This window comes from Protobothrops mucrosquamatus, unplaced genomic scaffold (assembly GCF_001527695.2).
Source record: "Protobothrops mucrosquamatus isolate PMUCROS unplaced genomic scaffold, P.Mucros_1.0 scaffold145, whole genome shotgun sequence".
In the NCBI taxonomy this organism is placed as follows: Eukaryota; Metazoa; Chordata; class Lepidosauria; order Squamata; family Viperidae; genus Protobothrops; species Protobothrops mucrosquamatus.
Genome location: NW_015386511.1, coordinates 331,586 through 347,621, shown reverse-complemented (window position 1 = coordinate 347,621; position 16,036 = coordinate 331,586). Strand labels below are relative to the sequence as shown.

At 35.2% G+C, this 16,036-nt stretch overlaps 1 protein-coding gene across 1 annotated transcript in view; it reads right to left on the bottom strand.

Moving 5' to 3' along the window:
- Positions 1-15,610, bottom strand: part of MARK3 (microtubule affinity regulating kinase 3) — a 74,647-nt gene extending 59,037 nt beyond the window's left edge. Inside the window, exons 1-2 of the mRNA XM_015813232.1 lie at positions 15,501-15,610; positions 2,197-2,388 (exon numbers count right to left, since the gene is read on the bottom strand). Coding sequence (XP_015668718.1) covers positions 2,197-2,388; positions 15,501-15,557 — 249 coding nt within the window. The 5' untranslated portion in view covers positions 15,558-15,610. The remainder of the gene's footprint in view (positions 1-2,196; positions 2,389-15,500) is intronic.
- Positions 15,611-16,036: the final 426 nt, after the last annotated feature.

Below are 16,036 nucleotides of genomic sequence, written 5' to 3'. Positions count from 1 at the left end.
TTATGAATATACAATGGAGGTGATGAATAGATTTAAGGGACTAGATCTGATAGACAGAGTGACTGAAGAACTAGGAACGGAGGTTTGTGACACTATATAAGATGCAGCAACTAAAACCATCACAAAGAAAAAGAAATGCAAGACAGTGAAGTGGCTGTCTAATGAGGCTTTACAAATAGCTGACAAAAGAAGGAAAGCAAAAGGCAAGGGAGAAAGGGAAAGATATACTCAACTGAATACAGATTTTCAGAAAATAGCAAGGAGAAATAAGAAAGCCTTCTCAAGTGAACAATGCAAAGAAATGGAGGAAAAAATAGAAAGGGAAAGACTTTGGGATCCCTTCAAGAAAATTGGAGATATCAAAGGAACATTTCGTGCAAAGATGAGCAGAGAAGCAGAGAGATTAAGAGGAGGTAGCAAGAATAGACAGAATAATTATACAAGAAAGATCTTAATGCCCGATATCCACGATGGTGTGTGATATCACTCACCTCAAATCAGACATCCTGGAGTATGAAGTTAAGTGGGTCTTAGGAAGCATTACCAACAATGAAACTACTGGAGTTGATGGTATTCCAACTGAGCTATTTAAAAACCTAAAAGATGATGCTGTTAAAGTGCAGCACTCAATATGACAGCAAATTTGGAAAACTCAACAGCTAGAGGATTAAAAAAGGTCAGTTTACTTTCCAATCCCAAAGAAGAGCAATGCCAAAAAATGCTCAAACTACTGTACAATTGGGCTCATTTCATAGTCTAACAAAGTTATGTTCAAAATCCTACAAGCTAGGCTTCAGCAATATGTGAACCTAGAACTACCAGAAGTACAAGCTGAGTTTCAAAGAGGCAGTGAAACTAGAGATAAAATTGCCAACATTTGCTGGATTATGGAAAAAGCAAGGGAATTACACAAACACATCTACCTCTGTTTTATTGACTATGATAAAACTTTTGATTGTGTGGATCACAACAAATTGTATTAAGTTCTTAAAGTGATAGGCGTACCAGATCACCTTACCGGTCTCCTGAGAAACCTGTATGCGGGTCAAGAAGCAACAGTTAGAACTGGACATGGAACAACTGATTGATTCAAAATAGAGAAAGGAGTGCGATAACACTATATATTGTTACCCTGCTTATATAACTTATATGCAGAGTACATCTTGTGCAATGCCGGGCTGGATGAATCACGAGCCGGAATTAAGATCGCCGGGAGAAATATCAACAACCCCAGATATGCAGACGATATCACTCTAATAGCAGACAGTGAAGAAGAACTAAAGAGCCTCTTGATGAGGGTGAAAGAGAAGAGTGCAAAAGTTGGCTTGAAACTCAACGTTAAAAAACGAAGATCATGGCATCCGGTCCCATCACTTCCTGGCAAATAGAAAGTGAAGGAATGGAATCAATGACAGATTTTTATTTTCTTGGGCTCCAAGATCTCTGCAGATGGTGGCCACAGCCATGAAATTAAAAGACACTTGCTCCTTGGGAGGAAAGCTATGGCAAACCTAAACAGCATATTAAAAAGCAGAGACATCACCTTGCCAATAAAGGTCTGTATAGTCAAAGCTATTGTTTTCTCTGTAGTAATGTATAGCTGAGACAGTTGGACTATAATGCTGAGTGCTGAACAATTGATGCTTTCGAATTGTGGGGTTGGAGAAGACTCTTGAGAGTCCCTTGGACTGCAAGGAGATCAAATCAGTCGATCCTAAAGAAAATCAACCCTTACTGTCCTTTGGAAAGACAGATAATGAAGCTGAAGCTCAAATACTTTGGCCATCTAATGAGAAGAGAGGATTCATTGGAAAACACCCTCATGTTGAGAAAGATTGAAGGCAAAGGGGGAAAGGGATGGCAGAGGATGAGGTGGTTAAATAGTGTCACTGATGCAATGAACATGAATTTGGACAAACTCCAGGAGATAGTGAAGGATGTCTATGGGGCCATAAAAAATGAGACATGACTTAGAGTCTGAAAACAACCACAGTTTAATTTGGCAACATTTAATCAACCTTTTAGTTGTACTTTTTAGGCCAAATCATTTTGTCAGTATTGATTATAGAGAAAAAAACCATCCTGTTAAATGTACATGATTCTATGTAAAGTTCACATTATTTTAATTATTAAAAATTATTATATTAGGAAATTTATTCTGCAAAATCTAAAAAAAATGCTAGTACAAGACTTTACCTCTCTGCCAGTAAGAATGTGCCTGGCCAGTTTCACTTTTGCAAAATTTCCCTTTCCAATTGTCTTAAGGAGTCTGTAATTCCCAATATGTGGCTGCTCATCTGCACAGGAAGCTATGGAATTCCTACAGCGAGCCCCAGACCGACTAGTTCGGGAAGAAATTTCCTGTCGTCCTTCACCATGAGAGGTATGCTATAATAAAAATAGAAAAATTTAGGATACACTGTAACACAATAAACTAGAACAATAAATAAGTTGATATCAGATTAGGAAACACAGAAAAAAATATTGTTTTGTAGTATGTTCAACCATTACAGCTTTTGTTAACAGCTGGTGATAGCCACCAATTCAGGTAACTTTAAAACAGTACATGTATATAAGTTATGATAATCAAATTAAAACTTTGATATTTAAACAGAAAAGATTTCTGTTAATAGTTTTTGGAAAAGCCATCAAGCAAACACCTGATTTTTTTTTACAACTTTTGCAGTCTGCCTATTGAACAATCTCAGTAACTATTGGGAACAAAATGGATTACATGGATCTCATACTTTGATTTCTAAAAATTTCTTTTAAATGCAGTATAACGTAATGGTATTTTTACTGAACAGACACTCTTGTTGAATAGTTTAAATCATTAATACAAATATAAGGCATTTCTTGCAATGATCTGGAGAGATTCAGTTTCCACCATTTTCACATTTTAGTATGATGTAAAGTCAATATTTTGCATAATTATTTAAAATCTTTGATTATAAGATCTATAGCACTTTTGTCCTGTCTGCAAAAAGAAAAAGATAATCATCTGCTCAACCTCTTTTTTAATTAAACTTGGAGACAGAATTAAGTAATTATATTTATGAACCATTTTCTACTTTTTTTAAAGGATTGGGTATGCAAACTTCATGATTTCCAAAGAAAGCCAAGTCCTCCCTTCTTCCCCACAACCATTTTTAAATAAAACTTTGTTTAATGAAGAAATTTAGAAATCCTGAAACAGTTTTGGTCCCAATTTATCTCCTGTATGAGCTTGGATTTTGGAATATACTCACTTTAGATATAAATATTTTTCCAGCTTTTTAATAACGTATTTATTTAATAATTTATCATTTATTGTATGCATAAACTGGCCATTGCAATATCATACACAAAACAAGTTTTGGACTTTACAATTTTGATTCTGTTATTGGAATTATAATAAAGTAACATTGCCATATATACTATATTAGTTTTACAATAATATTCTAGCTTCATTGTTTCTTCATATACTTCCTTATATTTATGTTTAGTATTGCCTTTATATTTTTATTTATTTAAAACATTTGTAGAGCTGCCCATCTTCTAACCAATTCTGGGTGGCTCCCAATCAAAAGTTAAAACAACATATAAAATCATTTGTTGTTGTTAGTTGCGAAGTCGTGTCCGACCCATCGTGACCCCATGGACAATGTTCCTCCAGGCCTTCCTGTCCTCTACCATCTTCTGGAGTCCATTTAAGCTCACGCCTACTGCTTCAGTGACTCCATCCAGCCACCTCATTCTCTGTCGTCCCCTTCTTCTATTGCCCTCAATCTTTCCCAGCATTAGGCTCTTCTTCTAGTAAAACTATAAAACTAAACACATTAAAACATTAACAACAAAAACCTGATAACAAGTTAAAATTTTTATATGTGCAGTCATAATCTAATCCAGTGGTTCTCAACCTGTGGGTCGGGACCCCATTTGGGGTCGATCGACCATTTCATGGGGGTCGCCAAGCAAGGCTGTCCGCCATTTTTTTTGTCCACCATTTTTTTGTCCGCCATTTTTTTCCCCCTTTTCCGGCGGGTGCCTTACCTCCCTTGAGCTGGGCCAGCTGGTGGTCGGCCTGCTCCATCTCTGCCGCTTGCCAGCTACGCCTCGGCCGGCGCAGGGGGCGGAACCACGCATGCGTGGCGCTCCCGGGCAGGGAAAGTCCTTGACTTATGACCGGTTGGGTAGTCCTCGACTTACGACCGGTTTAGTCCTCGACTTACAACCGGTTTAGTCCTCGACTTACGACTGGTTTAGTCCTCGACTTACGACCGGTTGGGGTCGCGGCATTAAAAAGGTTGAGAACCACTGATCTAATCCCAGCACTTGGGGAAAATATTTATTATATCTTTCCAATTCTTTTGTAGCCATCATTTTCTAAACTGATGCAGTAATTCATCTATACATTAATTTCACTGTTGTTCTTTCTACAAAATAATGAACAATACTGTAATGTAAGTCTAAAAGCAAGATAATAGATTTAAATCTATTGATGTCTCTAAATGTTCTGAAACGGTTTGATCAGGTTTTGTGCTTTTTGTTGTCTAATAACAGCAATACTTGAATGAATTCACTCTTCCCAAATTTAATTATTTAGATTAGAGAAATACTGGCGATGGGGTAGACTAAGAGTAAATTTTTCATGAATATCATTTTAGCCAAAGCAGCCAACTGATACTAAAATCTGATTTCTGTATTGGAATGTGTGTTTAGAAATATTGCCCGAGTAAGTATTCTGCAACTGGCTTCAGAAAGCAGCCTTCGGGGCTATATTAAAAAGCAAGATCCTGCAAGTTTCAAATTAGTTCATCCCAATATAATGACAACTACAAAATCATCAACCTTCATTCAGTGATTGAAGCTTAAGTCTCTTGTTTTCTGAACCCATTTACAAATGTCAACATATCACAAATTACTGAAGAAGCTATCCTTAACACTGCTTGCATAGTGTTCCTTTCCTTGCAGTATTCTATTAGACGTAATTAAATAGCCCAGGATTTATCTTTTAGCCAACTGAGAATTATTTAGTTTAGCACTTTATGCTATATTTATTTACTTACTTGTTTATAAAATTTATACAGCTGCCCATCTTATAACCAACTCTGGGCAGCTCTCAATCAAAAATTAAAACAACATACAGTGGTACCCTGATACTCAACTGCTTCAAAACTCATAGAATTTGGTACTCGATGCATTCTGACGTGAAAACTTTGTCCTGGTACTTTTTGGGGGTACTTGACGTGTTGTAATAGGAAAAGGGGGATGGTCGTGGAGAATGGACAGGAAGTCAACCATGCTGGGAAGGTTGCTGACATAAGAAAAAGGACAGACAGGAAGTCCTTCCCAGACAAAACAAAGGGTCATGTGTAAGTCATGTGGTCTGTTTGGCACTTGTTTTTAGTACTTGTCCCACCTCCCAGAACCAATTAACAATGAGTACCAAGTTACCAATGTACAAAAATATTAAAATTATAAAACCAAATACATTAAAACATTAAAAACAACAAAAACCTGGTGCCAAGTCAAACTTCTAATGTGCAATCATTTAATCCTATCCCAGTATTTTGGGGAAAAGCCAGGTCTTCAAAAGCTTTATGGAAAGCTAGGAGGATAGAAATCTGCCAAAAGCTAGGGCACAGTGTTCCATAAGGTAGGGACTGCTACAGAAAAGGCCCTAACATCACTAGTCTGGCTAGGGTTGGAGATATATATCTCTAATTGGATATCATTGGCATACTGATGATACTGAATCCTATACCAATGGATGACCTCCCTTAGTGGTTTCACCTTATGAAAGGCTGGAGCCCTGGGGCAATTCACATTCAAGGGGCTTAGGACTCAACCATTCCTTCCGTATCAACACTGAGGCCAGCCATGAAGGAAGAGAACTACCACAACACAGTGTCTCATACTCCCAACTCCCAAAGCCGATCCAGAAAGATACCAATGAAAGATACTGAAAGTTGCTACAAGGTCCAGGAGGGCCAGAATGGTCATAACAACTCCATCCAGAACCTTCCAAAGGTCATCAACAAATGTCACTAATCCATTTCAGTGCTGTGCTCCGGCCTGAACCCAGACTGAAAAGGTCCAAATAATTCACTTCATTAAGGGCCCTTTATAGTTGTGCGCCAACAACCTTCCCTAAAAAAGGAAGATAGGAGACTGGACAAAAGTTGTTCAATACTGTGAGCTGCAAAGATGGCTTTTTGAGAAGGGGGTGCACCACCACGTCCTTCAGGACAGCTGTATCACCCCTCCTGCAAGGCCATTTCCCAGGAGGCCTTAATAAACTAGGAGGGGCATGGATTCAGAATGTAGGTAGCAGAACTAATAGTTCCAAGGACCCTTTAAAATAGAATAGACCTGGAAGGGACCTTGGAGGTCTTCTAGTCCAGCCCCCTGCTCAAGCAGGGGAACCTAAGAACAACTGGCTTGAATTCCCCCCAGATAACAAGATTCAGACATATCTTCATCACCTCAAAGGGGTCTTATTAACTTTCAAATAAATAAACAAACATTATTCAAAAATTTTCTGCGGGTAACAAAATATTTTGAGCACTTCTAAGTCAAAACGCAAAGAAAGCAAGATGCAGGATAGAAAACTGACATTAAAAGTAATATTCTAACAATCATTTTTTTAAGAAAAAATGTATGTAGAGTATGACTTAAAGTAAGCATACATTGAGAAATCAGCAATGTATAGAGAAGGATAAGTAGCAGAGATAAAAAGTGACACTCCCTTAGTAAGAATCCAAAGTAAAGAATTCTAGATAAATTACATAATCCTAGGTAAATAAGAATTGTAAATTTCATAATTATTTCACTATTCTATTTCAAAACATCCAAGCTTACAAAGTATTCATGGAAAGAATTGGTAATTTTACTAACTACTCCCTTCTTAACAACTCTGATACAATTTTATTTTCTGGTGATCTAAAATAAAATCAGCAAACTAAGAACAGAGAAATAGGTTTGATAGCTAATATATTCAGAAGAAATAAGCCTGGTTTTTGGACAAAAATATAATCCACCTTTTCACAAAAGCTTTCCCCTACAGATGTCCCCGCATCCTTTTTCATTAAGAAATAGGCGTAGTGAAAGCAAGAAGAGAAAAATAAATATAAATTTTATCTATTTTTTCTGAAATCATACAACACTATCTTTAAGTAATATGTGAGGAGTCCATTTTCTTTGATGACAGATTCTTTTTACACCAAGATAAGGAATGCAGCAGAAACTTTTCCCTATTTACAACATGATATTTGAATGGTGATTATTAGTTCTATTCATAATTTATCACATATTCCCAATATCCATCAGCAAATCCTTATTTTTTACCAATCTTCTCACAATATATTTTTAGGACTTTTGTCTTTAAAACAGAGGCAGGCAAACATTCAGTAGCCAGGTGCCATACTTTTTAAAATTACTGGTTTGATGACCAAGGGACATAATGGAAGATGTATTTTAATGCCTCCTATCCTGCATCATTCTGAGAATTTCCCCTCTTTTGATGCCCTAAATATCAGAGATGATAGGTTGGTTATAAAAGTTATAATCTAAAAGGACTATGTACAATACAGTACATAACTGAAGTAGAAATTCATTGGAATAAAATTAGTTTCAACACAGTTTTGTCACAATGAAATTAATTTTATATGCTATACAGGACATGTAATCACCCTGAATTTCTATTTCTTACTTACCAAGATTTTGGTACGGGCAGATTTCAATCTTCAGAGATCAGCTTATTTTGTTAGACCCCACAGTTATTATTTTGAGATAGATTCTGAATGATTTTGGATCTACAAATATTGACTTTATAGAGATTATAAAAAATGGAGGATATCTTTTTTACACTGAAGGCATGTAAACATTTGGAAGGTAATTTCCAAAGTGATAAAAATGCTTGTCCAAACTTGCTGCTCAAAATGTTGAGACAGCATATCCTCTCAGAGTTTTCCCATGGCTGCTTCAAGGACCTCCCATATTGTGTGAACCTACTTCAGGAGCAAACTCAGTGAGAGTGACCTCAATAAACTACATCAAACTTTTGAACCATGGCATCCAAACATTTCAAACATAGGTTCAAAGGAGTAGTTTGGTTGCTTCATGAAGCATCCCTCAAAATACATACCACAACCCTACAGGACAATTGGGAATAAGAAGTCATTGTCCACATACTGCAAATCATTCAGCAATCTATCAATATTTTCCTGTTCTATAGATTAACAAAAGGTGAGATTTATTTAAGCTGTGGAATAAGCCTGGGATACTTCAACATCATAACATCACACGTTGCCTATTTTATATTAGTATATAGGTTCACACCTGATCAATCCAGAGTACTCACCTGAGGCACAAATAGCCAGGCTTAACCTACTTCAGATACATTATATGAAGTCTTAGCTTTCTGGAGAAAGCTCTAATGCTAGGAAAGATGGAAGCAAATCAGAGAAGAACTCAACCAACAGCAAGGTGGGTGAACTCAGTTACAGTGGTGATGGCTGCATGATTGAAAGATTTGAAGGACCAGTTAGGGACAGATCATTGTGGAGAAAATTCATGTGATTGCTAACACAATCAAATGATGGCACACATCATCTTTACCCTGAACTCCACAATGTCATCCTACCAGAATCATGTTAGTAGTATGATAATCTTTAGCAATAATCTATGCAACCTTTGAATTTCTATGCATTCAATTATCCTTCTCTAATCTGGTGCTCTTCAGTCATATTTAGACTAAAATACTGCACTGGCTTGAAATTTTGGGCTGCATTTAACGCAGAAGACCATTAAATTATCTGTTTCTGCTGAACAGTTGAATTGTTTACTTAACTTTTTCCCATGTGCAAATCTATCCTTTGGATAAAAATAAAGTTTATTTTGTAAATAAAATGATCTCTCAAGAGAATATGCTAAAGAGGCATACATATTGGACCACTATTCTCAGTTGCTTGAGATGAGCAGCCATAGAAATTGAATAAACCTTAGTGAGAAAACAAAGCAAAATAAGAGATATGAAACAGCAATAGTGAATTAGAACATTATAACCAGAAGCCATGCTACATTTAAAAAATTGCAACAATGTCCAGTACAATATAACCTCTGTTCTCTGGACCCACTCTGTCTTCTGTACAATTACGTAGCTACAGTATTAAACGTTAAACTAACTGACAAGATTCAGTAGATGATATTTACCAAAGGATCATCTCTTTAGTATGAACACCTCAATCCTTATCTCTTTACTATGAACACCTCAATCTTCTGAATACATATTTTAATATTTTTCTATATTCAAATGTTAACAAAATTCTTTCCAACATATTTAAACCTGACTAGAAACTATTGCACTACCCCCCCAAAAAAAATACGAGAGGAATTGCACATTCAGCAACCACCAGAAAGCTAGCAATATTGATCAATGACAAGCAGCTGACTCAGCAAGATGGAGTTCTCCTTCCTATCATCTTTCAGTGTACTTTATTTCACATGAAGGATTAACAGTATAGGTCAAAGACAAAATATTAAATACTATCCGTAGCCAATTACCAGACAGAATAAGAATGACAAAGCTGGACATCACTATGCCAAAGAGAAAGAACTGGGAATAATTCATTAAATCTTTGCATTATGTATCTCCTCATGCATGACCCAGGGGCTCCTATGGCCCTTAAATTCATGTTTTGGGAGGTACTTTTCTCAGCTTTTGTTTAGTTGCATCAATGGATTTATTCATTAAATTTACATGTTGCCCATTTTTCTATTGAGATGACTCTAGGTGGCTTATGACAACTAAGAAGCAATTTTAATTTTGGTCATTGGTTTGCTATAATGTCATGATAAATAATATATAATAATTAGGTACTATTAATCGCAAAGCACTCGTATTTCAAATTTAAATTATGTCAGTATTTCTGGGTTACCTGAATACCTGAGTTAAGAATTAGCAACCATTTTGAGGTAGGAAGCGTATTTGGAAATTTGAGCACGTATCATGGTCAATCTCAGAGAGTGGCTAATGGCTACTGTAAGGGACATGACCAGTTATATAGTATCAATTTACTAGAAGGCAAGCTGATGAATGCACTCTTTGAAATCCCTTCCAGAGTCACAGAACATTCTGGACCACCCTATTACTTTTTACTTTTTCTATGGAAGTGTGGCCAAGAATCATTCTTCAAGACACAATTCAGTAGAATGGCACCCACAGCCAGAAAGATTTCTACAACACTCCTCAAGTATGCATCTTAAGAATAATATAAAAAATACTATTAAAAGTGGTTGAACTCTCAATGATGGAAAATACTAATATTCAAACACATCTTAATGCTGGAAAAGGGTGCCAATCATGAGAAGATATTACTGGACACTGGCACACTGCACACCAACCTCACAATATTATTTTTCTAATTAAAAACAACAACAAATGAAACTTGGTAGATGCCAAGAATTGTGTCCATGGGCACAAAATGCACATTTCCCCATGATATGGATACTTGGAAATAAAGAATAGCTTTGGATTTGTCACAAAATAATGAGTTAGTTAGGGACTGAGGGGACTACCTGTATAAAATAAATAATACTGAATTATAAATAATAATAATGAATAATGAATTATTTTGCATAGAAGAGCATTCTAGCTTCATTGTTACTTTCAGGAGACAACAAAATTGCTGCTTTTTTCACAATTTGATATACTGTCCCAATCATGCCAAGTCTCTATTTACTAATCAGACTATGTTCTTACTGTTATCAGCACTTAAATGTAAATATAGCAATTTAAGAGTAAGACATAGGCAAGCCCAATTCATCAATAAAATTGTCAACCTAGGCCACTTCTCATTCAGCTATTGTTAGTAATTATGGAACCATACTATCATCCAACAGGCAAAGATCTGGGATTTGTGTTAGAAAAATCTCTTTTTAGATTTCAATTTTATTATGTAACATAAAGCTATTTTAAGAAGTCATTTTTTGCCCCAAAAGTTCTCTTACAGATAAAAACTTGGAGATATGTTAAGTTGGGAATTCAGGAATGTAAATGTCAAATGTCAACCCTAAATTTTTATTTAGTTATACAAGTGTGTGTGTGTGTGTGTGTGTGATTGTCATTATTTAACTGGTTTTGAAAACCCCCAAAAACAAATGCTGTGAAACTTCCATATTCCAATATACATATTGTTTAATGTGAATATAGCTGTTAAATATCTCTAAGATGATAAATATAATTTATTTTTGATTTTCACTCCCAAAACAACTGCATCAATACTTATACAAGAGTTAAGTCCATCTCTAATAAACTCAAATTTTTTTTTCTTCACTTCTGTCATGTCAGATTCTGAAACTGCCTGGACACGTCCCTGTACTTTCTTGGCAAGGCTTTTCAGAAGTGGTTTGCTACTGTCTCCTTCCTAAGGCTCGGAGAGAGTGTGACTGACCCAAGGTCACCCAGCTGGCTTCATGCCTAAGGAAGGGCTAGAACTGATGATCTCCATGTTTCTAGCATAATGCATTAACCACTAGACCAAATTGGCTCTCCAGTGAAATTGCTTCCAAGTAAAAAGCCATTAACACTGCATCGTGAAAATAAATTATATGTGATTATATATTGGTTTTGACTGCTGCTTTTTTATGAAAAGAGTAGCCTTGACTGAAGCAGTTTACAAATTCATAAATAAAGATGAATCAGCAAATACACTTGATTCACATTCCACAGCAATGTCCTAACCTCTACTATATAATGGTTCATTTAAAACAAGTCACTTAGCATAGGCAGTTTGATTTATGAATTAATAGTACATAATTCACTATGAAGTCCATGGACTATTGAGAAAGACTGCAAGGCAAATGCACCACAGTGGAATACTGCATGAACATTTTCAAAAAATGATACTGGTAAATCACCTTAAATGTATTATTTCTAATTTAAACACAGTAGCTGATCTATGGCACATTTTAGGGTGCCATAACAAAGTCTGATTTCATTCATTTATTTCATGCTATAAATGGGTCTTTTAATAATTGTGTAATTGTTTTAGTTCACAGCGCTTATAAAATGCAATTCAAACACATGCCTTATAAGAACGATGTTTTCCAATTTACCACAATTCAGTTTTACTCAACATGGGGTTCTCCAGACTACAACTCTGTTTACATTCAACCAGCATAGCTGTTGGTTGTGCTTACTAGGCTGGATAACAGTTGTGGTGCAAATATCAGACTAGGGGAAGTAGGCTCAAGGCACTGCAAGGATATAGTCTAGATTAGAAGAAACTCAGTAACAAACTAAATTTGTGTCTTGAATGCCTGGCAACAGCCTGTAGTTTTTTGGCAACAATTTAAGAAGTAGCTTGCCAGTTCCTTCTTCCTAAGAGAGAATGATTGGCCCAAAGTCATCCAGCTGGCCTTATGCCTAAGGTGGGAAAATTTCTTAGTTTCTAGCCTGGTGCTTTTACCACACTAAATTGACTCTCAATCTAAAATAAATTAGGTTTATTTTAGGAACTGTGCAAAGACAATGGAGTATACAGATGTGTGATAAATATTCTTAAGAATATTGTGTAAAACAGAGTTATTTCCATGTACAATCAAATGAATCTTTGATTAATAGACCATTTATGTATAGGGGCTCCATCTTTCTCAAATGTCCATTAGATATTATTTTATCATAATGATGCAAATGACATTTAAATAAACTTAATGAAGGTTCTCTATTTTAAAAAATGCCTCGTCTAGCCTACTTTGGATAGTCATGTCAAATATTATCTGGGGATGTTTCCGGTGGTATCAAAAATGTTAAACTGGAAGAGGGATTGCCCATTAAATGTAAATTTCTTTATACGCCCCCCCATGTTTGAAAGCTGTGGCTTGCAAGGAAAATATCAAATGTGTGAAAGCCACCTCCAGGATGGATGTTGCAAGCAGAAAAAATATTGCTAGAATACAAATGAGCATTTATTCATGTTAAAATATGAATGAGAGCATTGTATATAGAATTTCACAATCAAAGCCAAATTGACTTGTAGTGTTAAGCAATATTATTTGTTTTAGTCTTGGTGTGATGTGCAAGCCTATTCATTATAGTATCATGCTATTTCTAAACCAGACTACAAAGACTTGTTCAACACAACACAAATAAAAATCCTATACTCACAGTATGTGTGAATGAAACCAGAAACAGAAACTCAAGAGCTTAGACTTGTAAGCATAGTGAAATAATTCCAGAAAGTCAGGTCAAAAATTACAGGTTCAGAATAAGCCATCTGATTTCAGAATACCAAAACCTGAAATTGTTTATAGAAATTATGACCAGCAGTTCTAAGAAAAAGTGATTTGCTACACTAATATATACAATTTCACTTTAAAAATTACTTACCAGTATTGCACTACAAGAAGCAAGAATAATTTTTATTCAGCATTTTTCTAGAAATCAATATGAAACTGTAATCTTTTCTAGTAAATGCTGCAGAAAACTATTTTGGAAAATACCACCCAGGCTCCATTGGATAGCTTCTATATCATAGAGATGACAAACTTTTAAATAACAAAGTACTGAATTCATAACAATTTGACAAGGTGTTTTTCATTTTAAATCCATTTCACTTAAAACTTCTCTACTACAATTGCCACATTTGCAATGAGGAAGTATTTCAATATTAGGAATTTAAAAAAAAGAGCAAGTTTATAAACAATTGAAATTACAGATACACATTCTGAAAATTTAAAATGTGTTTAGAAGAATTGTGTATTCTATTCCTGTTTGATCAAAGACAGGCTAAAATGATATTAGCCACATTCATACAACAAGCCAGGTTTGCTTACTGCTTCTTATACAGGCCACAACGCAATTACAAATAATATGCTCAGAAACAAAGAAGCATAGAAAATTTGCCCCCCAATTTTCTAAACCCCTATGTTTTTTCTCAAGGTGCATGCATACTTCAGACTGACAAATATTCCATGGTGTTCTTTGTTGAATAACAATGATACATTAATTAGCTATTTAAGTATTCATATATTCTGCAACTTTATTAATTGTATTGGAGTACAGCATAAGGACAATCTTCACACATGACTTTTAAATTACATTAAGTGATTGATGTAAACAACACTAAAAGATCTAAGGAAAGTGCATATGAATAATCCTACTAAATTCTCAGAGTAACCATGATTTACAGAAATGCCTAATTCTGAACAATTTTATCTAAAATCAAACTTTGAAAGCTTGAACTGAAGTCCAAAATGTTCTATAGCTGAATTTCTGCATTAACTTTTGCTAAACACAAATCTGCAGGTTGTATCAAGAGCTAAAGTAAACAAAGGATAAAAGTTTTATCAACAATGATAATGAATACAAAACCTTGATATTACATATTTTCCTCTTGTGTCTAAACTTGTGTCAATCACATCCAATTGATTAATAAGCAGAATTGATTAAAAAACCATTATAAAACATTGTTATATTTCTCATTCCTGTATTTAAAATCCTAATGGAACTTAACATTTTCCTTTCTTGGAACCTAATAAGCTTCTAGTTTACTATTAATTTGCAATCGAACCAAATACAGATATAATTATTTCTTATGACTTAAAATCTCTATTAATCAACATGTTTTTTTCTACAGTACAGGATTTCTTTGATTATTTTTTTAAAGTGACAGACCAAGACAAATGCTTGGGTTCAACATACAGTCTGCTTTTCATTTCCACAAAACATCTGTATCTAAGCTGTTTGACACTATTAAAAATACCCGATTTTATCTAAAATAGAAAATAGTTTTTTTTCAATACGCATGAAATTAGCAAATATGCTACTTAAGGATGGATAATTCTTCTCCAGCACCACCCAAAAATGAAGCTCTCTTATTACCCAATTGAATATCACTATCAAAGTTTAAATAGTTAAAGGAAATACAAATTAGATATGAGAGAGAGAGGTAATACTGTTCATTATCTGTCAAAACAAATGACCCATTCTTTCTCACAATATATGTATTCATGATCCCTTTTTAGCAATATATTTTATGTCTAAGAACGTATGTTCATTTCTCAATTCTCCATTGTCTTCTGAAAACATATTTTTAAGCATGAGAGGCTTATTTTGAAAAAGAGATGAGAGAAAAAAGCAGGATTCCAAAAACAATAAAAAGGAAGGTTATTACAACAGGAAGGCCTCATAGGAGTTTTCTTGCAATTGACATTTTGCAACAAGCAACCTGTAAAAAATAACCATTATCAGATTTTCAGCTTCCATAAAACCTGCAGTAGAGAATTCCCTATGTAATATTAAGCTATATTTTAAATGAATATAGACTATTTCTCTATATGCTATTTGCTTACATTGATTTTTTTTTTCCACTGAAAACAGCAAAAGATTTTTTTCATTAATCTAAGGATCTGCATTATCACTTATACTCTGTATGACAGACATTAATTATTAAAATGGTATTCAGTTACTATGAAACTACACATTACACCAATGAAGAATCCTTAAGCGCACTCACGTTTTCAGTGTCCCGTTCATTCACCGTGGGCAATGGAGTTCTAGTAGACATTTTCATTCACTTAGCTGGAAGCACCCGTTTGCAATGGCAAAATCCAACTGTTTATTATATAAAAATAAAAAAAAAAATTCCTAACACCTCCCTCCCTCCGAACACATATACATATGTATTTACAAAAAAAATGTGATTTTACAGCATGGTAGCAGCTCTCAAGTGCCACCATCAAGATAAAAGGTAGTACGGGGAAAGAAATTTGAGTTATTTCCTCCACCACCGCTACCCCTTCTTTCTCATCTATCTTCCAGTCTGATAATGGAGCATTATATCCTCTTGGGAATTTTCAGGAATCATCTTATAGGCGGCTTACGGTCTTTAGAAGGTGGGGACGACAGATTAGGAGAGGATTGTCCTGGAGCCCCAAAAGAAAAATGGGCCAAAAATTGTCCGGTGCCGTTTAAGAAGAAGAAAAAGCGGGGAGCGGGAGAGATGTGCAGGGCGCTGCAGTAATACGGTACACAGCCCAACTTGCAGGCTGC